We start from the raw sequence: 22,061 nt of genomic DNA, 5'->3' as shown, positions 1-22,061 counted from the left end.
TGCTCGCGCCAGTGTGGGGTATGAGGGTGGGGTGTACCAACATGGCTACCTGGGTATTCTGGGAGAGAAGATTGCCGAGTGTAGCCCGGAGTGCTCACCTCAAAAGCAAATCAAGAGATCATAAAACAGCTCTGACAAAGATAAAGAATGGACTCATGTGCCTCCCGTTTCTCAGCAGTCACGGCACAGTTCGGGGCTAGCCCAGACTCTGTGCCTCCCATTTCTCGGCAGTCACGGCACAGCTCGAGGCTAGCCCAGACTCTGTGCCTCCCGTTACTCGGCAGTCACGGCACATCTCAGGGCTAGCCCAGACTCATGTGCCTCCCGTTACTCGGCAGTCACGGCACATCTCAGGGCTAGCCTAGACTCATGTGCCTCCATTAGCATTCACCAAGTCCTCTGGAAGCATAAGCTCTTAGCTCCACCTTTTGAAATCTGTATCACGGAAACATCCAGAAAGGCAGAGAACAGGTGTTAGGATTTCCATACACTCAAGCACAGCTTCGGCAGCTGTCACACCCCATCCACCTTACTGCATGCATTCCCATTCTTATTGTTTTAGAGAAAGTGTTGATAATGCTATTTTACCTTAAGCACTCTGCCCTTTTGTAGGATTACCAAACAACAAATATCCAGTGTTTATTACCAGAAAATCAGCAAGGTTAGTTTTAATACAGTTGGGGTACAGGACGTTTAATTACAGCAGGGCAGTGGTTCCAGTTAAATTAAAAACCTTTATTTTTTTCCAAATATAAAATTACTAAATTAAAGTCTTAAGAGAAAATATAACCTGGTGAAAACCTTAAATTATCCCCCAACTCGCCGCAGGATTTAGGGTTCACCAACCGCATACTCCACCTTTGGCAAAAGGATGAAAACTTTTTTACCAGTTTATAAACCTACCACAGCAAAGACTGTATACATCTCCATATTGCACGTCTTATGTACAAGGGTACAACAGTAAAGTACAATGTATTTGCATATACCGAGAACAGCGCGAATGGGTCACAGATGAACACCATGGAAGCGGATCTATTAAAAATGTAGAAATGTGTATGTGCATGAACACAGCGAGGAGGCTGCATTAACCGTCTGTACACTGGGCTTCAGGGTTTAGCGTAGTGTGTTTGTTAGCACGGGCCTTTGGTTCTACGCTGCTCCACTAGGCTTGGGCTCACGTACAGCTTTGTCAGCTCTCACGGTTCCAACACAAGGCAGGAACATAAAGGCTCCACGTCTCCTCGTTCGCAAGTACAAAAGTTACAATCGCCAGTCCCCTTCCGTCATCAAAAACTAGACACAAAAATAGTTCTTGTACTCAACCTGAATGTGCCACAGGAAAAAAATATTTTCAAGATTTTTCCAGCTTAGTTCCCAGACTCAGTTTCAGTGCTGCTGCGTCCGCCACGGACGCTCCTAGAACACTTCTCCTTTAGGTCACTTAATACTACGCTGTAAAAAGGATAAAGCTGAGGGGCAGCTTAAGAGCGCCCACCTCACACTCCTGTTAAGACACGAGGAAAACTAAATATTGCCAGTGAGATTTAAAAAAATATGTGCGCCTTCCCCCGACTCCTATAAAATCTGCTACGGAATACCACAGTCCAGGCTCCCTCTCTCTCCGGGTCCCCATGGCTTCCTCCTGTGCTCGGCCATGCCAGTGATTAGCTCTGGAAGTCATCCTGAGTTTGTACATGACAAAGCATGTCCCCATACATGGTTCATGAGGTAAAATCACACGATCGAGGACGAGCTGGTCAACCCCTGAACCACTGTGCTCGTGGGCGTCCCACTGATGGCGTTGAAGATGTGCAGGGAGTTTGGCAGGACGCTTGTCTTCTCCTCCAGGGGGCAAATCTTGAGGCACAGAAAGACAAGGTCATCAAAGTGCAGTGCTCCAGCAGTCAGTCGTTCCAAGCTGGGGTCACACACACAGCTTGACCTCCGGCTGCCACTCTGCATAGTGGGCACACAGCCAGGCCTGGGCTTTGCCAGTTTGCATAGATGGTTTTAGCTTATCTAATAAATGGCCACCTTCAGATTGGAATGGTAAGGGGAACATCAGAAAGAATGTGCTGTTTCCTTACAAGTTAACGAATGGGAGTCTTCTAGACTCATCAGGTCAAGTAACTTGTGGTCTACCTTTCAACTCCACTAAGACATGAACTAGTTCTGACCCTTGGTGGGGGAAAAACCCTCTGCAACTGAGTTTGGAACATCTATGTTTCTCAGGTCTTTGAGACTTAAGTGCCTCTTCATGGCAAACAAGACCAGAAAAGGATCTAGGTGTAGGATTTCTCTCTAGCCATGTGGAGGCTTAGAGACCCATGCTGAGGCTTCTCTGGCAAACACAAAAGCCACCATACTAGGCCACAGTTCTTCCTATACACAGGTTAAAGGGTCTAGTCTTCACAGATGCCGAGACAATGGGAAGTTTAAGGGACAGCAGACAGCAAACCACTGGGGTTACTATCTGCTCAATCCAGGAGCTTAACAGATCCAGCCCACAGTTTTCTGTGCTTCTGTCTCTCCTGGTCCTGACCGCGGGGCCATCCACCAGGAGCTCCTCTAAGGAGTCTGGAGCTTCCAAGGAAAAGATCACAAGTTTCCTGCAACCGTTTCCTCCCATGCGCCTCCTCCGCTTTGTGCTTAGTTATTCACACATTAATGATTTAATCGTTTCATTTTTTCTACTTTTAAAAAGGTTCAGAAGAGAACTGCTCCCCACTCTACATGCACCATCCAAAGTCCACGGCTGCCCAAACTTGGTCAGAACCTTATGTGATTCAGATTAGGTCAGACAGTTTATCAGAGAAATAAAATGAAGAAAAGGTATTACCATCCCAGCTGAGCGTGTGCAGCATGGTGGAAGGGAAAAAACAAACAAGGGCATTAAAGCTTAGATAACCAAGTAAGTTCTCATTCTTCTGCCACACAACCCCACACCTAGGACTCAGGAAACATTGCAGAAGGGGTGGGGATATTGCGAGAGCCGGAAGATCAGGGTTTCTGCTGCAGGGTGGTGGTGTCTCCTCTGTATGGAAGGGAAGCTGCACCCAGGACATTCTGACGTGGACTGGGGAGCAGGTCTACAAGATCCCATCCCATATGAAGAGCCACAGGTGATAATGGCTGCTGAGATAGAGACTCCATCTTCTCCAGGGATGAGTCTGACAGGTTACCTAACCCCAAGGGGTCGGCCCTAAGCACACACATGCGAGCAACAGCGAACGGACTCTGTAGGTTAGAGCCACAGATTGTATGTATGTATGTATGTATGTATCTAACAATAATAATTGAAGGATGAGCCCATGAATTTGGGGAAGAGTTTTGTGTGTGTGTGTGTGTGTGTGTGTGTGTGAGAGAGAGAGAGAGAGAGAGAGAGAGAGAGAGAGAGAGAGAGAGAGTTGAGTTGGAGGGATAGGTGTAACTATAGTATTCATATATGAAATCCTCAAAAAACAGACATTTCTAATTATCACATGGTAAGGTAGGTGGACAAAAGTCCCAGCCTCTACTCTGCAGACAACAACACAGGAGACAGACAGAGTGTGAGATCCAGGAGCTAATGCCACAGCAACAGCGACTTGGATTCACGGGCACCTTGCCCTTGGACATTTGCCTGACACCCTGGCTGATGTGTCCCCTGACTCCTGCTGGGACCACATGGAAGATTCACAGAGGAAGGACAGAAAACACAAGAGAGGCAGGAAGCGTGCCTTTGACAAGGACCATGGAAGAAGGAGCCACGTGTGTCTCCTGGGGTGCCCAGGCTGCTGGAACAATTCCGCTCTTTTTAAAAAGACGAAAGACTTCTAAGGCAACGGAGGACAGAAGCAGGCTGGGCAGCCCTGTCTGTCAGAGAAAGCTGTATGCATGAATGCGGTCTCTCTGCCTTGCACGGGGGTAGGCAGTGCAGAGCTCGGGAAACACGGAGAAGGACGCTGGCCTCTCTACTTGCTCTAGATGACATAGGGGCACTCATCGCTCGCTTCTCTAAATAATTTAGGGTTCGTGTAGTCGGGGTGTGGTCTGTTACATTTTCCCTCAGAAATAAGGATTCCAGAATACTGGAAGGCTTAACTTACTATTACGAGTATTTCAGATCCCAGGCCAGCCTGGTACCCACCTGCTCACGCATGATGTCGGAGAGCTCCTTTGCCATTTCCCTGTAGTTGGCTTTCATCTCCTCCTGGTACTCCAGCTGGTCTTCTTTAATCAGACGTTCATTCACTGCGAGAGCCTGACCACAGGCCTCCACAAATTGCCTGAGTGAGGAGAGGGGATGAAGGCATGGAGCAGGGGGACATGGGTCAGGCTGGAAGCACCCTCTCTCCTGAGCCCAGAGCAGTGCTATGGTTTCGTTCTGTAACACCCCCAAATGTCCACTGTTAGGGGTGCTATTGGTGGGTGATGGAGTCTTTGGAGGTGGGACCTAGTGGGACGTCTTTAGTTTGTTGGTGACATGTCCATGAAGGGAGTTTGGGGAGTCAGGACCCTTCCTCATTCTCTTTGAATTCCTGTCTTACTGTCCACCCCTCACTGCAGGCCCCAAACAACCTCAGGCACCGTAAGCCCAAGTCACCCTTATGGGTTCACAAGTGAATCATCTCAGCTATGCTATAGGAACGGGAAGCTGACCACCGCAGAGAGATGAACGATTTCCGTGCAGAGAAACGTTCCGCGTGCTGTACCTGAAAACTTCCTTCAGCAGTTTCACCTTGTTGTCGGGGTATCTTTTAGTGTTGGTGTCGTCGAGGAAGGCCCGGGCATATGCTAGTGGACCAGCGTTGACCTGGGGAAGGAACAGACGTGTGAGTAGAAGGAAAATGACCACTACCATTTACTTACGTCAGCTGCCACTCACTCTAAATGCTGTTTAGTGAGTCAGTCATGATCCCTGGCTTCCACAGACACAAAGGCCAAGGAAGAAATCTTAAACCGAGCTACATCACCATACACTGTTTGATTCCATCATGCAAGCCATTCTTCATTTTAGGTACTTGTTCAGGTTTGAGCAACCAACATGAGAAACGCCCGAGCCCAGGTCTCCAAACCCGCGTCAAAGGTTCTTTCAAACGGGGTTTAGACACTGGGATTTGTGCTACATTGAACTGAACAGGTCAACATGGTGAATTTAGCATGATTGAAAACATCAGTGTTTCTGTGTATGCATGTATGAGTGTCTATGTGTGTATGTGTGTGTGCACCAGAGGTCAGCAGCAGAGTTCTGCTTTCTACATCACCATCACCATCATTTTGAGACAGGTTCTCTCACTGAATATAGAGTCCACTGATTAAGCTAGGTCTCCTGGACAGTGAGCCAGGATCTTCTTGTGTCTGCCTCCCCAGAGCTGGGATCACAGGTGTGGGTGCTGGCAATGTGAACTCAGTTTCCACAGCAAGCACCCCACTGACTGAGCCATCTTCCCAGCTCCTACAGCCACTGAATCAAAAACAAAACCGAAACATTGCTCATCTCGCTGGACTGAACAGGCAGCCACACCAGGCCAACTGTCATGCTGACTTAGCTGACCTGTGCTGGAAATCAAAGATCAGGAACATTCAGCAATGTGGAGAGTGACTCAAACAGCCAACCGGAGTTCTCTGTACTTCCAACACAATATAGGAACGAGGAGAGAGAGGCCAGACCCCTGGAGGGGGCAGGGAGAGCTGTCAGCACGCCAACCCTTTGCTGGTAAGCCACGGCCATGTGGCGATATAGAGATTACTAGAAATGGGTTAAATTAATATAAGAGTTAGCCAATAAGAAGAGCTAATGGGCCAAGCAGTGCTTTAATTAATACAATTTTAGTTATTTGATTATTTCAGGTCTGGGCAGCCGGGAGGAACAAGCAGCTCCTCCTTCTACATATGACTATAGCAGTCTCAGAACCGAGTCAGTGATTTCACAGCAGCTATGTGGGAAGGGGTGGGGGCAGAAGCCAGTGCCAGCGTGGAGCCTCAGCAGTGGACAGCTAGCTTCCCATAGTGACCGGATATGGTGGCCTCAGCATTAGGCTCTGTCAGACTGACGTGTGACAGGACACGCGATTTTAAGTAGGCACGAAGAGGACAGGCACTGATACTATGTGAGATGTACCACAGAGCCAGAGGGAACAGTGGCCCCAGCAAACTGCTGGGGGACAGAGTTACTGTCCAGGAGACCTAGCTTGATCAGTGGGCTCCATTCAGTGAGAGACTGCCTCAAAATAACATAATAATAATATTAATAATAATGCAGAAAGAAGAGCTCTGATGCTGACCTTTGGAGCATATACACACACTCACATGAGACAGGAGCTAACTTCCTTTGGCCTAGACTTTGTTATCCAGGTAGGCACCAGTACAAACACATGTCCTCATTTTATCATGGGGTTCACTGCTGTGTAAGCTGATTGGGCATTTATATAAAACTCGAAGGTCAAACGGCCTTGCATGCTTTACCCTTTAGACAGTTCAACCCGTCAGGCCCCACCCCTCCACCGGCCTTCTGAGAGAGGCTGCCTGTGCTCAGGTCCAGTTAGTGAGTGGCATTTTTAGCTACAGAAAATGTGGCCTCTGGCCCTGCTGTACAGTCATGTTCTTGCTGGAATGTCATCCCCTTTGCTGAATATCACTGGATGATATTCCCTTTGTAAAATACTTCAGCACATAAGCTTTTTAGGGCATGAGGGAAGAGACTAGAAAGATCTAAAAATACTTTTGTGGTCAATGTCATTTGGCGAAATATTTGCTCAAAACTCATGATTCCTTATGTGTGTATCTGATGAAACAGACAGAAACTGATTTCACAAACCAACCCTGGATGCAGAACCTACATGGTGGAATTTCTGCCGAGGCTTCGGAGATGCACTGCATTTGGATGGGAGAACAATGAGTTCTAGGGGTGAAGGAACAGACAAGGACTTGAACCCCAACTATGTGTAAAGCTGGTCACTGCAGGGAGAGGACTTAAAATCTGCCCGTTACCTAGCTAATTATTTGAGATAACTTAAAAAATTATCTTAAGTATATATCTTGATAAATCTTTACAAACAACATATGCACTAACTAGTATCCAAATCAAAGGTGATCTCCCAATAAATGGCATACAACACTTAGAAGGGAGAAAGTAATTTTTCTTTTTTTGAGAGAGGGTCTCAGGCATCCCAAAGTCATTTTAAACTTGCTATGAACCTGAGGATAACTTTGAATTTCTGATTCCCTGCCTCGATCTTCAAAGCTGGAAAATGAGGCCCGGCTTAGCATAGCCAGTTTATGTGATCGGGGACCAAACCAGGGCTCCTCGCACGCTAGGCAGACCTCCACAGCCCCTCTTGTTTGTTTCTGTCTTAGAGACAGATCTTACTATGGAGTACAGGCTGGCTTCAAACTCACAGCGTAGCCGGGAACCTGCAGGTGTCTGAGCTTCAGCCACTTGGGCTGGGGTTAGAGAGGCATGCACTGTCAAATCCTGCTGGGGGCAAAATGTATCCTCACCCCTCTCCTATGCCAAATACAAACCAGTTCCAGCTGGACTGCAGATCTGAGTGTGAATACTGAACAAGGGAGGAAAACTTACAGAGGACCCAAATTTCTCTTTCATCTGAGACATTAAGATCTGTGCTAGGTATGAAGCCCAGGCTGGCTCAGGACTTACTTGCTACATAGCCCAGGTTACCCTATAACTGATTTTAACACCTCCGCCTCTCAAGTGCTGAGAATACAGGTGACACACGGGGTTACATATTTCTCGAAAAGAAGAACAACAACAAACCCCACAAAATCACTAGTAGTTTTCCTGTCAAAATCCCAACAGTATGGCTGCCTAAAACAGACATGAAAAATGAGATACCAACTGATCGGGAAAATCTCACAAGACCCCGCCCCAGACGAAGAGCTCCAGGCCATGGCTGACCTCTGAGAAAGGGAAAATCAGTCTTTTCTAGAGCGAAATCCTGCCAGGCTATCTAGCCCTAACAGGTCAGCTCTGAACACACAAACCCACGGAGGCCACTAAATAGACTCAGCAGTCCGCGTTGTGTGTGGTGTGTGTGCGTGTGTGTGCGTGATAATTTAGAAATTAGGGATCATGAATTTGAGAAGAATGAGAGGGCACAGCAGAGGTTAGAAGGGGAAGTGATGTAAATACAGTGCTCATATGAAATTCTCAGAAATAAATGAATTTTTAAAAATGTCACCAGTAAAATTAACTCAATTGGGCTGCCCTAAAATGAAGACCTTTTGTTAACCAAAGAAAAAAAAAAAAAAAAAAAAAAATGGAGAAAGTAAAACTCAAGGTATATTTTTAGACACAATTTTCGTGGAAAGAAAACAACAGTTTTATAGAAAAACCCCCTACTATCTTTCTCGGCTTGGGGATCATTTTGTCAACCAGGAACCTAACATTCTTCAAGTTACTGGAAAGTCAGGGTGCCGCTGTCTCTAGCAGACAGCTCAGTGAAGCTGCCATTATGTTGAAGGCAGAATCGGGGGGCCGGTTAAGCCTCCTGTGCCCTCTGATAACGGAAGCTGGGAACTGGGCTCACCTGAACGCTCACACTGCCCTGGAGTTTGAGCTGCAGTTTGATCATGTCCACTTCCACCGAGGAGCACAGCTGGCGGAGCTCGGCCACCTTCTTGCTCATTTCATCGATGGCCACCTCAATGGGGTTCAGGTCAGTGTGGTGCTGGTACATGACCGGGATCCGCTTCTTCACATAGGGGAAGCAGTGTATTGCTGCGGAGGAACGGGGTCTAGAGTTACTCCGCCGTCTGGAGGGAAAGCAACTACCACGCCTGCTTTACAGCTAAAACTCAGAGCTTTGTCGATGTCATAAGCGAAGACTCTTTGGAGCTGGGATGCTCTCTTTTTTTTTTTTTAAATACCCCATGCTTAAGACTTTATTTCTAATTTTATATGTAGGAATGTTTTGCTTTCATGTCTATCTGTTCGTGTGTGTGTGTGTGTGTGTGTGTGTTGTCCACGGAGGCTGGAACTGGAGTTACAGGCGCTGTGAGTTACCATGCAATGCTCTTAACTACTGAGTCATCTCTCCAGGCCTTTAGTGATGTGTGTAATGGCAGGTTGTAGGCTGTACCATAAGGTAGGCAGAGTTGGTTCCCTGTTATTCCTTTCACAAGTAGAGTGTGTCTTTGGGGGAAAACAAACCTCTTTTCTTATTCCTTGCTTCCTTTCTCATCTCTAAGTGCCCTAAGCCTCCCTGGAAGTTGTAAGACTCAAATGAGTAGGTTCTAGAGGGATTCTAAAATACAAAAAAGAGCAAACAGTTTTGAGATACTATACAGCAGACCCCGTCCCAAATAGTGCCATCGGATTCTCTGAGAAAATTCACTTTCCTGTGGGGAACAACTTTGAATACATGATAAACCTGTCTAAACCTAAGATATCAATGAGAAACAAAAGCATCCTAACCAAAGCAGGAATTCACCAGTGATAACTACTGGGCCAATGGGAGAGGCGTTTTGAAGCTTCCAGGGATAAGAAATATAAAAATATTTACTATTTCTTACTTTTTCCACTAGAAGATCATGCTGTTTTTATTTTTAATAAGATACCTGACCATGTCAACACCAAACAGCATGACAACGGACAATGAAAAGGAACTATAGGGGCTGGAGAGATGGCTCAGGGACTAAGAACACTTGTTGGTCTTGCAAACGACCCGAGTTCAGGTTCCCAGCACCTACATGGCAGCACAACCACCTGTAATTTCAGGTCCAGGGGACCTGGCACCCTCTTCTGACCTCCCAAGGTGTGCACACAGGCAAAGCACTCATACACGTAAAATAAAATAAAACTAAAAAACTTCTGTGTAATGTTAGGCTCTACTTCAAGTCTTTAGCGTTTGTCTCTTTGCAGGAACACCTATAATATTCTCATTTGCTACTTGTATGCTTAACTTTAAACACTTATTCTTTAATTGTGTGTGTGAAGGTGCATGTACCACAGCATGCATGTACCTCTGTGCACACGTGGAGGACAGGGTACAGCTCTTGGGACTCAGTTCTCTCCTGCCACCTTGTGGGATCCAGGGGTCAAACTCGGGCCATCAAGCCTGCACACAAACACCTCTTCTACTCATGGAACCATCTTCTAGGCCCGTATTTTATTTTGTTTTTGTGTGTCAGGCTCTCACCACCTAACCCTGGCTGTCCTAGAACTCACCAAGTAGATGTGCCTCTGCCTCACCGAGTGTTGGGATTAAAGGCATGCGCCACCATGCCTGGCCCCCTTATTGTATTCTATCTATCTATCTATCTATCTATCTATCTATCTATCTATCTATCTATCTATCTATCTATTATGTATACAGTATTCTGTCTGTGTGTATGTCTTCAGGCCAGAAGAGGGCACCAGACCTCATTACAGATGGTTGTGAGCCACCATGTAGTTGCCGGGAATTGAACTCAGGACCTTTGGAAGAGCAGGCAATGCTCTTAACCACTGAGCCATTTCTCCAGCCCCCCTTATTGTATTTTTTTAACCAACAACAGATGAGAGAGGTTACATTTGAATTCTTTAGTAAGTGGCTAGGGAGAGTTTATTCAGGAAAAGCTTATCACACAGTGGGAACAAGTGCAGATCCCAGACTGGATGGGGCCAGCGATGACTAGACAAAGCTGGAAAAAGAGGGGTTCCCATCGCTCCCGTCTATCTTCACAAGTTTTTAAAGTCAGTCTGGGGCTCCCGCCTGGAATCTCTGTTGTGTCCTCGTGGCAGCAGTGGGACTTCTGAGTCCTCTTGGCCCAAGGCTGCTGCTTCTAAATAAGAACTGAACATCGCTGCACACTGCCAGGGAAGCAGTATTCTGACAGCAGCTAATGCATCTGGCTGGTGTACCACAGAAAGGAATTTCACTCTCCATTGTTAGGAAAACGCATCACGACTCTTAAGTGTCCAGAATCTGTGACTGACACGGTGAAGAGGCACTATGATTTCAGAGAGAAAGCCAGCTCCAAGGTTGGTGCGTGAGGTTCCCATGAATCACACTGATCCTGCTCAGTCCCGACTACTGCGTCAAGGGGCCACAGGCAGGTGCCGCGATACTACTCAGAGACAGCTCCACGTCTGTGCCCAGGCCCACCGGGTCACAACCGCTTTGGTATTCTTGCCAGTTTCACCCCGTCCTTTTCTATTCCCGGAGTGCCCAGACACAAACATTCCGGCCACCCTCATCTCCTTGATGTCTTGACTCCGATATCACATGCTATCTGATATCCCCACGAGCCCTATCACACCCTCCCCTTTAAACTGTACTCCTCTCCCCCAGGCTCCACACTGCCAACCTCCATGGCCTCTCTCATCCCGTGTGGCATGCTCTAACACCCCATGCTGACTGCTGTCTTTTCTTGCTGAGATGTGAGGGGCTGACTCAAGCCTACAGACCTCACTTTGGGGACCGTGCCTCACTAGGGTGTGCATTACTGTCCCAGGACTACACGGGAGAACAGAGAACAATGGAGAGTGAATTTCCAGGAAGATGGAAAGCCAGTTGAGCACGGGAACAAGCCACTGTGTAGTACACAGCCCAGCGTCCTGATGTGTGGCCCTTTAGGAAGACAGAGGACGCATGTCAACTGTAGGGCAGGCAGCAAACAGATGTTTCCAGTCTGAGTGCAGTGGAGGTGACTGACAGCTGGAGGACCTGGGTATAGCAACTGGGAAGAAAGGAAAGGCAGGGCCAGAAACTTCCACCCAGGAAGTTGAGGGAGGGAGGAGAAAATGATGACGTTTTCTCAGGACTGGGAACTTTCCAGAAGGGTTAGCTTGCAAGCAAGAGGCAGGAAAGGCCAAAGGTTAGGTCCGCAGCAAGAGGGTGGAAGTTCCAGAAACCTAGTAACTGGAGAGAAACTCTAGTTCAAAGTCTTCAAAAGAGCTGGTGTGTTTCTTTAAGGTTGCCATGGCGCTGACACTCCCAGTAGCTTTCACAGAAAAAGAACTTTCCTCCAACTCTACTCTGTCTAGTCAGCTGTCCCTTCCACACTTCCAGGCGCCTCACGGCAAGCCCTGCACCTGTTTCTGGTGTCACTGGGTGGTCCCTTTTGCTCCTCATGAAGCCTAAGGCAAGAGTTTAATGGTGGGTAAGATCTAGTTGTCCAACTCATTCCTTCCCCGCCTGTCTGTACTTTACACAGGATTGTTTAACACAAAGGGATGAACAATGTCCCCACGTCCACACAGAGAGGCAGTGGCCAGGCTGCAGGAGCCCCACGCAAGGTTATTCTCAGCCTTAAAGGTGTGGCTGGCAGAGTCGCTGAGTGGCTATTCTGTCTGTTGCGCCTCTTTCTGAAGCCAGTTACTCTTTGTCCTCTGATTTGGTGATAGAGAGCTAAGCCCACATTCTTTATCTAATCTAAAACGGTTCAGCAGCAAGTGTGAACTGTAACCCGGAAGAACAGGTGCCCAGGGAGAACACCCAGTTATGAATCAAATCAGTACGCCACCTCAACAGGACTCACAATAAAAATGAACGCTCAGTTCAGCAGGGTGCTCTGAGCACGCGCCCGGAATCTCCTGGGGTGCTTGCTGGGCACAGAGCTTGGGTGCCCTCCCTAGTTTCTTATTCAGCAGATTCGGGGTGTGGGGTGGGTAGAGCCTGGGAATCTGCAGTTCAAATTCCAAGGGGCGGCTGATCTTGGTGGCTCCAGAATGAACTCTGACAGATGCTGATTTCGGGAATCCACAGTGAGGTTGCTGCTGCACAGATCACAGTCAAACTGGAAACCCCAAGGACCATTATCTAGAGATTGTTTTCTTAACTGGTGTGCATTAGAGAAACCACGTGTTTGCTCAGAGTGAGGGGCTCATCCTTGTGAGGGCAGTGTGGTTTACGCATTGCATGTTTTCCTAACAGAAAGAGTGGGGAACTTTTAACTGGATGCTTTTGTGTTTGTTTTAAAACCCTTATCTCACTCTAAACCATTTCTCCCACAGAAACTGTTCAACATCTGCTGCATTATGCTGCCGTGAGTTTATTTTTATTTTTACTGGGTGCATGTGTGTCTGTGGGCGAGTGCGTACAGGAACACACCTGTGCCTGGTGGCCAGAAGAGGGTGTCAAACCATGTGGAAAGGGGGTTACAGGCAACTGTCTGTGGCCTGCTGTGGCTGCTGGGAACTGAACCTTACGGGAGAACGGTAAGCACTCGTAACTGCCGAGTCACTTCTCTGGCCCCAAATCATGAGTTTATGTATTTTAATTTTTTAGGGTTTATTTATTTTTATGCGTATAGGTGTATGTCTGCACGTATGTCTGTGTACCTTCACGCATGTCCGGTGCCCAAGAAAGCCAGAAGAGGGTGTCAAATCCTCTCGGTCTCCTGGGACTGGAGTTATAGATGTTTGTAAGTCACCATGTGGGATCTGAGAATTGAACCCAGGCCTTGTGGGAGAACAGAAGTGGTTTTAAACACTGAGCCATCTCCTGGGTCCTTACTCTAGTGAGAGCGGTATAATGTCTGGTGGGAGGGAGGTGTCCGTACCCCAGTCCTTACTTTAGTGAGAGAGGTGCGCTGTCTGGCGGGAGGAAGTCGTGCGTACCCCAGTCCTTACTCTAGCGAGAGCCATACAGTGTCTGATGGGAGGAAGGAGTGCATACCCCAGTCCTTACTCTAGTCAGAGCGGTACATTGCCTGGTGCGTACCTGTCAGGATGGTGCGCCGTTTGCACTGCTCCTCCACCCCGCCCTGCCTCTTTCCAGTCTGGGTGAAGGGCATCTCGAACATGAAACGCCGGATGTTGTGGCATCTCTCAAACTCCGTTCTCCTCTCCTGTAACTCCTTCTCGTCAAAGAACGGGGTCACGTGGGTCACCTGGATGTAAGCAAACTTGGAATCCAGGTCCTTCGGGTTAACCTTTAAAACAATAAGCAACACCGAAGTCAGGCGCTCTTCCTGGTCTAATAAAATTTTAATTAGAAAACATTCTGAGAAAAACTAATTTAGGAAGGTTGGAAAAACCAGTAGAAGAATACCCACTATCTACCAAGAGGATCATCACCGCTACCGCCTTGCTGTGTTTGTTTCAAGAAGAGACGCATACACATACATGTAAGTATGCACACACCAATGTGTGGAGACAGAGTTTTAAATCTGACTTTTCAGGTTACCATACAGAGTAATGGTTTTCATCACAACATCTTCCCCATGAGTCAATACAACTTACTATCAGACTTCTATAAACACACACACACACACACACACACACACACACACACACACACTTTTCAATGTAAATGGTATACATCAAGACAAACCACCCTGTTTTTCCTAAAAATGAGAACATTTTCCTCTAAAAACACAATGCACTATGGTACTTAGTGACAATAATTCTATTCAAGACATCTTAACTCCCTCAGAAGTATTCAGACTGATGGAGTCTAACAACCGCCACACTTCACATCGAAGTGCCTGTCCGTCCCTCGCTCCCTCTCTTCTTCCTTCCAGTCCTGCCCCCCCCCCGCTTCTTTTAGAAGAGTCTCTTGTAGCCCAGTGTGGCTTTGAACCCACGATCCTCCTGTGTCCCCTTCGTAAATGATGGGATTACAGAGTAAGTCACCGCACTAAGCTTGTCTCTTCGCTCTGCCTTAGTCCGATTTCTCCATTTTAATTTTTGTTTTAAAACTTTTATGCACTTGGCTAGAAGAGACATTTACTTTAAGAATAAGAATCAAATGTTAGGCCCTAAATTACTATTAACTGGTTGTCAGATCAAATGAGACACCAACAGCTGCAGATGAATTTATTTAATACAAGTGCGGATTAACCTCATTTACAATTAAATTTCTTTTCTGATTAACCCAGCACATGAATGCTTTTGCAATCAGACTGTGAACTGGTGGACCTCTGGTGTCTGACACATGATGGAAAATTAAGCAGGCATGTTCCACAGGGGGACAAGAGTTGATTTACATTAGCGAGGCAAATCGATTTTACACATCCTAATTGTATTTAACCAAGAGCAATAAAATGACCACAGAAGAGATGGCTGGCAGAGGGCTTGGGGCAGGAAAGATGGGTTTCATGGTTCAGCAGAGGCTCTTAGAAAAATGGAGGAAAAGGGTGGTGGAGAGAGCCTAGTGTAGAAGGTAAAAAACGTCCACAGAATTTTCCTGGATTTCAGAAAAGCCATCTGGACAATCCTAACTGTATTTCTTACAAATTTGCTTGCACGTGTGTCTGTGTGTGCATGTGTGTCATGGCGCATGCACAGAGGCCAGAGGGCAACTCCCAGGAGTTGGTTCTCTCCAGCCACCTTGTGGAGCCTGGGAACGGAACTCTCGGGCCTGTGAGCAAGCTCCTCTACCCACTGAGCATCTCGCTGGCTTGACAATCATATCATTGCGTTTCAACCTATTCAAGCTGACTTTCTTTAGCAAAATCAATTAAAAGGCAGCAAGAATGGCGCTGCCTGCCTGGTTGTGATGTTCCTCCCTATCCTTCGTGTTCCAGACTGCCTCACAGACAGAGGGAATGGAACGCTGACGCGGGAGGAGGGTTCTGTAATTCAGCAGCTCCACAGGACCACACTATGACCGAGGGAGGAGAACTGGGAGCCCTGAAGAAAGCTGCATGCGGAAGCTGTCTCTGCAGACACAGGGCTGCTCCCAGAAGAAGCTCAACCAGGCAAGTAGCTTGATCTGTTTTAAAGGTGGGTCTTAATGACTAAGTCTGACTGAGGCTTCCAGTAAAACACACTGCTTCCTTTCCCTTATGTTAACTCGCTTAAAATGTCACCAAGGATTACACCACAGTGACTCAGGAGAGGACGGGGCAGGTGAGAGATTTCACTGTTGGAAGACTGGCTTGCAGAGCTGTGTTCCGGGTCTCGGTGGTGTGCTAACCCGGAACTCCACAGGTGGGTAACATAGAAATCAGCACATCCCTGAGAAGCCCACAGGGGACCAACGTGGGACCCCATGACTGTGATGAGAAGGAGAATGACAGGCCAAGTGGCCCCAAGTCTCTGTGGCTGCGAACTGGCTTCCTTCTCTGGTCCCTTTCCTACTACAGAGCATTTGATTCCAGAGAAACTGGTCTGGAAACAGCCCATAGCAGCCGAAGCGGGGTTAGCATACAGAATCAGTGTACAGAGGAGCGAGGGAGGCCGAGGGTTGCAGGCACAGGAGGGGCTGGCCTGTCCTCTGCCCGGGCCAGAATCCAGGTGATATCGGCTGGTCCCTGCTGCAATAGCAACCTAGTCAGGTGAGCAGGAGAAAATGAGGGCTCTCAGGAAGCAGATGCTAGACTCTGAGCACTCAGCAGAGGATGCAGGAATAAAAGGGTTCTCGTTCTACAGCTGGTGTCCTTAGAAAGAAGCAGGGCTGTCCACAGCTGGGAGAACTCATTCTGTAGACCAGGTTGGCCTCGAACTCACAGAGATCCTCCTGCCTCTGCTTCCCAAGAGCTGTTTTTTTTTTTTTTTAAAGACAGGGAGGGTCTGGTTATGTAGATCAGGCTGGCCTTGAACCCAGCCTTACTATCCAAGCTCCGTCACTCCCCCTACCCCCCTCCTCGACAGCTGAGAGTCCAGGTGTCTGTCACATCTGTCACATCTGTCAGCAGAGCTTTTGGTTAAAACTAGCACATCTTCACAATGTGAAGAACAGGGGACAGCTTTGGGAAGTGGAGGGGCACTCAGTTTCCTGGGCCTCTTCTCAACAGGGTGGGCTACAAAGCACACAGGCTCAGGACAACTGTGTAGGCTTGGGAAGGGTCCTTACCAGAGCTAAGAGAAGGGCCACTCTAAAGAAAGCAGGTCTCATTCCTCAGTCTGATTAGAGTGACCAGCTTGGTCTGCCTGAGCTTCAGCCACGAGGGGCGCAGTCAAGTCACAGATGCCCGGCTAAGGGAAGGCGCAGTGAGGGGCAGAACTCAGCTGAGCCCTTCGTAAGTCATTTACGTGGTAAAAGAGGACACTTGTTTCTGGGCTTTTGGAGGAGACATGGTGTCACGACTTAGGCTGGATTGTAAATTGTGATCCTCCTGCCTCAGCTTCCAAAGCTAACTGAAGATCCTTCAACAATTTCCTCGGTGTTAAGCACGTCACGAAAAAGCACAGACTGGAGATTACAAGGCGAAGAGGACAACCCTCCTTATCCCACCCCCTCTTTGCTTTTCACATTTGTGAGTACGCTCTACACGGCCAATCACACAGAATTTAAAAATTGCTAGGCAGCTTATCAGACAGCAATCATACCTTTCCAGAATCCTGTATCATTTTGACATTTTCCGAACCAAATTTATCCGAGTAAAGCTTAAGGAGCCTCTGGGAAATCTCCGACAGAGGCGTGAGCTTGGGTTCTTTGTAGATATACTCCTTGCCATCTTCATCTTCAAAGAAACCCTGCAAGGAGAAGCACCGTGAGGCATCCCCCGAGTGTGCCCGAGGCTGGCCACAGCAGGGAAAAGCCAGGAGAAAGATGATTCCAAAATAAAACCCCACTTAGACAGGCACTCGCAGGGGAAGGAAAGGGCTCTGAGGTGGAGTCAAGGTGCAAAGACGGGAAAACACAAAAGTACAAATGTACGCAAGTCATTAAGTGTGTGAGATGAAAGGGCTGGGGCCCAGGCAGCACTCTCTCAGTGAGGTGTGATGAGGGCAGGCCTGTTTCACATTCCCAGAAGTAGGACACACGGAGAAACGACCAGGGATGCACGTCTGGTCTGGAGCAGGCCCAGCAAGAAGTACATAAAGTTTGAGTGGATTTGGCCATGCTTCCCCGCTGAGACAAACACTGAAGGTCAGCAGCACAGAACTGGAAATGCTTCCGTGAAAACCAGCCACAACTGGCGTGGCGCCAATCACATGTGTCCATAGGTTTAACATTATATGGGAAGTGAAAAAGGTTGGGAAATTAAAATGTCCAGATTGGGGGTTAATATTTGAAATTAATGTTCAAAAAGTCGCTTATCTAAAGTAAAAGGATATAAAATGGCATAAGAAACAATAGAGGTGAGGGGGAAAAAAACCAGGCTAACATGAAACAAACAAATGAGAAATCCACACCAAACTGGGAGTTTAGAGGCGCTCACTCCACTAACGTTACTTGCTTTAGAAGCATTTACTGGAATTACCTCCACGTCTGTTGCACTGTCTGTAAACTGGTATTGCTATAGTTATAAAAAACAATAACAGAGTAAATTGAAGGTTATAAAGCGCTCACCGGAAAATCACACGCCCTCAATGAACAGATGATAATCTATTCCATTTAATAATGTTAGAGCCTGAAGGTTAAAGCTTGCTTATGTAACCCCCCTCCGACAGGACTCCCCGATAACTATGCTTGCGCAGACAGCATATAAAAGACTGAGGCACAGGCACAAAGCAGGTCTTAATTTTTGCCTTAAAACATGCAATACGGATATGTAAGGGAACTGATGATTTCTGTAAATGGAATAAAAATGTTAATTTTCTTTCTGGAGTTTGAAATGACTAGACAGTAAACATACAAGACTTGAAAAAGAAGCTTGCAAACCACATGGAAGAATGAAAGATGATGCTAAGGATGGAGGAAGAACTTACCGCTGCCTTAAGAAAGTGATAAAGGAAAGAGAGGAAGAAAGAAAGAAAGAAAAAAAAGTAGCGTTTACTCCAGAGGAAGATAAGAGCCACGTGTCATATGAGAAATTCATTACTTTAGCGTTTACAGAGTGGAAAATTCTCAGGATCTCACTTTAAGAGAAGAAAGATAAAGGACTCGGGACAGCCTACAGAACGGGCTGAAGGCTCACCTGTCCAAAGAAGGCCACCCGGAAGTAGGTCCCCAGGAGCCTGCGGCCTGAGTGCATGACCTCGGTCACTTTGCTGTACGCCCGGTGTAGCGTGTCATACAGGTGGGCTAGTCTCTGGAAAGCAGAAGTAACATTTCTTCCTATTTGCAAGTCGCAGAATAAAACTGAAAACAATTCAAATGTGATGATGGACTCCCTGTCGGTTTGTGTGTATGAGAGGGTAGGGAGTGTGCATGTGGGTGTGTGTGCACACATGTGAGAACCAGGGGCCAGCCTGGGTGGTCGGCGACCCCTAGGCATCACGGGTCTCTCTCTCTCTAACCCTGGGAGTCCAAGCAGGTGTCACCACACCCAGCTTTTTTACGTATGTTCTGGGTATTGAACTCAGGTCCTCGGGCTGTCGAGGAAACACTTTACCGACTGGCCTATCGCCTAGTTCCCAAGAGTGTATTTTGACTGCTTAACTCAGTGATCGTTTCTGGATTGCACCCACTGCAGGTCTCTTTCCAAGCTAACATGAGGTGGAGGAGAAAATCTCTGATGTCATGCGGGTTCTGTTCTTCCATTTGATTTGCTGGGGCAATGGCTGACTTCTGAACCCTGGAAGGTGGAAGGGCCACCATTCCCTCATGCAGAGGAAGCAAGGAGGGGCCCCTGGAAATCATACAACCGTCTAGGGAAACGTCCAAAGTTCAGTGGTGGGATAGAACCCTTGCACTCGAGACATGGGGGTGTCTGCATAGGCGGGGCCCAGGATGTGTGACATCTGATAGCGCTATAGTTGGTGACTGATGACCGCCTTTGATGCAATGTGGGTAACTGGAGACCACCGGGCATCACCGAACCCAGGCCTGCTGGCTCTCTCTGCGTGAGGTCTGGGTCGTGAGGTCTGGGTCGTGTCAAACAGGAGCAAAGAGGGCGCGATACCTCGAAATCCCTCCGCTTTTCATAAATGGGGATGATGAGCTTGTAGATGTCAGCGATCAGCTCATAGCGCTCGGCCTTCCAAAGTCCGTCCGCACACTGCTCCAGCAGCTCCATCAGTACATCCTGGTCAAGGGGGAGGGCGGGGCAGGGAGAGGTTACAGAGAATCCGTCATCGCGTACAACCAAAGGCAGTGGATCAATGTATAACTAACTCCAAGACTCTAACAACTCACCAAAGTTCTCCCCAAGTCATGTTTATATGCGAAAACCAGAAAGGTGTAATACCTGGGCTGAGAGCTGGCCCAGCAGTTAGGAGCACTGACTGCCCGTGCAAAGGACCCAGACTTGGTTCTCAGCACTCACAGCTGCCGGTAGCTCCAGCTCCGGGGACCCTGACACCTTCTTGTGGGACTGCACACATGTGATAGACAAATATACACACAGACAAAACTCATACACATAAAATAATTTTTTTTACAAGGTATAGAAAGTTGGCTCTGGTAGACTCCCACAAGCTCTTAGCTTGTTGATTAGCTCTGTCTTTAGAACTGTAACTCAGAGATTTATTTATCCTCTCTGATGAAGAAACACTGGCAATGCTGAGCTATGGAGCATTGCTAAGCATGACTTCAACCCCGACTAAATGTCTTGACATTATCCAGGGATGGCGATGGGGGAACCTAGGCCTGCTTCACCAATACCCTTTCCTCCTCCTCTTGGCAATTTCCTTCTAGAGAAGGGTGCACAGTTCTCTGCTCTGGGTAGAGCGCTCAGACTTGGGGAGAAACACTACCTATAGCTTATGTATACCAGTCATCATGAACTTTTTCTAGATATAGCCACGGGTTCATCATGGCGCCATGGCGGGTCAAGTTTAAAGTTCCCAACCTGGAATGCTGGGACGGGAATGGCAGATCCAAGAGCGGCAGCATGGGGCTGACTGGGGCTAGCACGTGTCACACGGCCATGGACAGGACTGAAGAGCCCACTTCTGCCCCAGCCGATAGCTTGTTAAAGGCTCGGATTTCAGAAAGTAAACGTACTTGTCTCGCCTCTAATACTGGGACTGGGTTGGATTTAATAAGGTAAACATACTTGTCTCGTCTCTAATACTGGCAAAATTATTTCTAATACTGTCTTATTACTGTCTTATTTTTAATATCGTTATTGTCTCAAGACAGGTCATGTAGCCCAGGCTGGTCTCACCTGTTTATATTTTGTGGAAGACTGAACACAGGGTTTCACACATGCCAGGCAAACACCCTACCAATGGAGCCGCGTGCCCAACCCTGTGTGCTCATCCCAACACCTCAGGTTTTATTAGTTCTTCCTGAATCTCTATATTTTCCATTTTTAGGCTAATGTTCATCACAGATCCAATGCCCACGGTTTATGGAGCCAAAGAAAATATCACTTTAGAACAATCAGTCCATCAGATAACACTGTCGAATCAGGCCCATCTAACTCATGTCATATTTATGACACATACATCATAAAATTGTCATTTATGTGGTTGAACTCTGCACCAGCGCTTATAAAAAGGTAGGACAGTTGTCTCAAGCTTTATGGCAGCTCTTGTTAAAGCCAGCTGTGCGCAGCAACCACGACAGCAGCAAAGAACCCAGAGAATCTCCAGCGTCATCCCTTCTCCTCTGCATGTATGATAAAAAGATGTCTAACAGCCCAGCACACTAAACACGCTAAAGATTTCTTCATGTTCCTCTGCTCGTAAGAAGCTAAAACAGAAAGCATTAAAGTACAGCTTGTATCATTTCACAGTCATACAGGCATGCTCACATCTTCGTAAAAAATAAACGGAATGAGTTTCAGTTTTCACCCTCATTGGTGTCTGGGGAGATCAGTCAGACTCGATCCCCCCACGCCCATACACCCCACTGCTGTGCAGTCTGTAAACCCTGTATCTAATTCACCAGCCAGTTAAAAAAGCTTTCCCACACTTGAACCATTACTTTCTACTTTGCACTAATTTTTTTTTAAATCTTATTTCTACCAGTGTACACACACAGTCAGCAAGCGGTTCTTAGAGGCAGGTTTGCATTTTTCTCAGGGATGTTGGCAATACTGGGTGCCAGGAACACTCTTTTGTGTGGGAGAGGAGTTGATGAGATGTATCAAAGCCTTGGATTTCTTACAAATCATAGGCCAGACTTACTGTTAGGTCTCAAACCCGGGACAACCGGCCCCCAGGCTCTCCTTCCATCCCTCAATCTCTACCTATTACAGGACCCTCTTAGCTGTACCCCGCATCCTACCCTAAACTTCTCCAGCCCAGGGGCTGGGCTGCTTTCCCTCCAGATGCCCATTATACAATCCAGCCACCTTGGCTGTGCCAGTCTCTTGGCCTGGGCTGCCCCTCTTGGTTGGCAGCTCCCCCT

The 22,061-nt window shown here is 47.5% G+C and overlaps 1 protein-coding gene across 11 annotated transcripts in view; it reads right to left on the bottom strand.

Moving 5' to 3' along the window:
* Positions 1-714: 714 nt before the first annotated feature.
* Dock9 (dedicator of cytokinesis 9) overlaps positions 715-22,061 on the bottom strand; it is a 240,697-nt gene continuing 219,350 nt past the window's right edge. For 6 of the 11 annotated variants that reach the window (XM_057785894.1, XM_057785900.1, XM_057785899.1 and 3 more), the window contains 8 exons: positions 19,666-19,788; positions 18,739-18,852; positions 17,204-17,350; positions 13,650-13,860; positions 8,532-8,722; positions 4,695-4,795; positions 4,130-4,268; positions 715-1,857 (listed from right to left, as the gene is read on the bottom strand). In XM_057785894.1, coding sequence (XP_057641877.1) covers positions 1,735-1,857; positions 4,130-4,268; positions 4,695-4,795; positions 8,532-8,722; positions 13,650-13,860; positions 17,204-17,350; positions 18,739-18,852; positions 19,666-19,788 — 1,149 coding nt within the window. In that variant the 3' untranslated portion in view covers positions 715-1,734. Of the gene's footprint in view, positions 1,858-4,129; positions 4,269-4,694; positions 4,796-8,531; positions 8,723-13,649; positions 13,861-17,203; positions 17,351-18,081; positions 18,118-18,738; positions 18,853-19,665; positions 19,789-22,061 lie in introns of all 11 variants that reach the window. The other 5 variants (XM_057785904.1, XM_057785898.1, XM_057785897.1 and 2 more) reach the window with 1 other exon arrangement.

Source organism: Chionomys nivalis, chromosome 12, assembly GCF_950005125.1.
Source record: "Chionomys nivalis chromosome 12, mChiNiv1.1, whole genome shotgun sequence".
NCBI lineage: Eukaryota > Metazoa > Chordata > Mammalia > Rodentia > Cricetidae > Chionomys > Chionomys nivalis.
The sequence above is the reverse complement of the archived record's forward strand: the minus strand, read 5'-3'. Positions and strand labels throughout refer to the sequence as shown.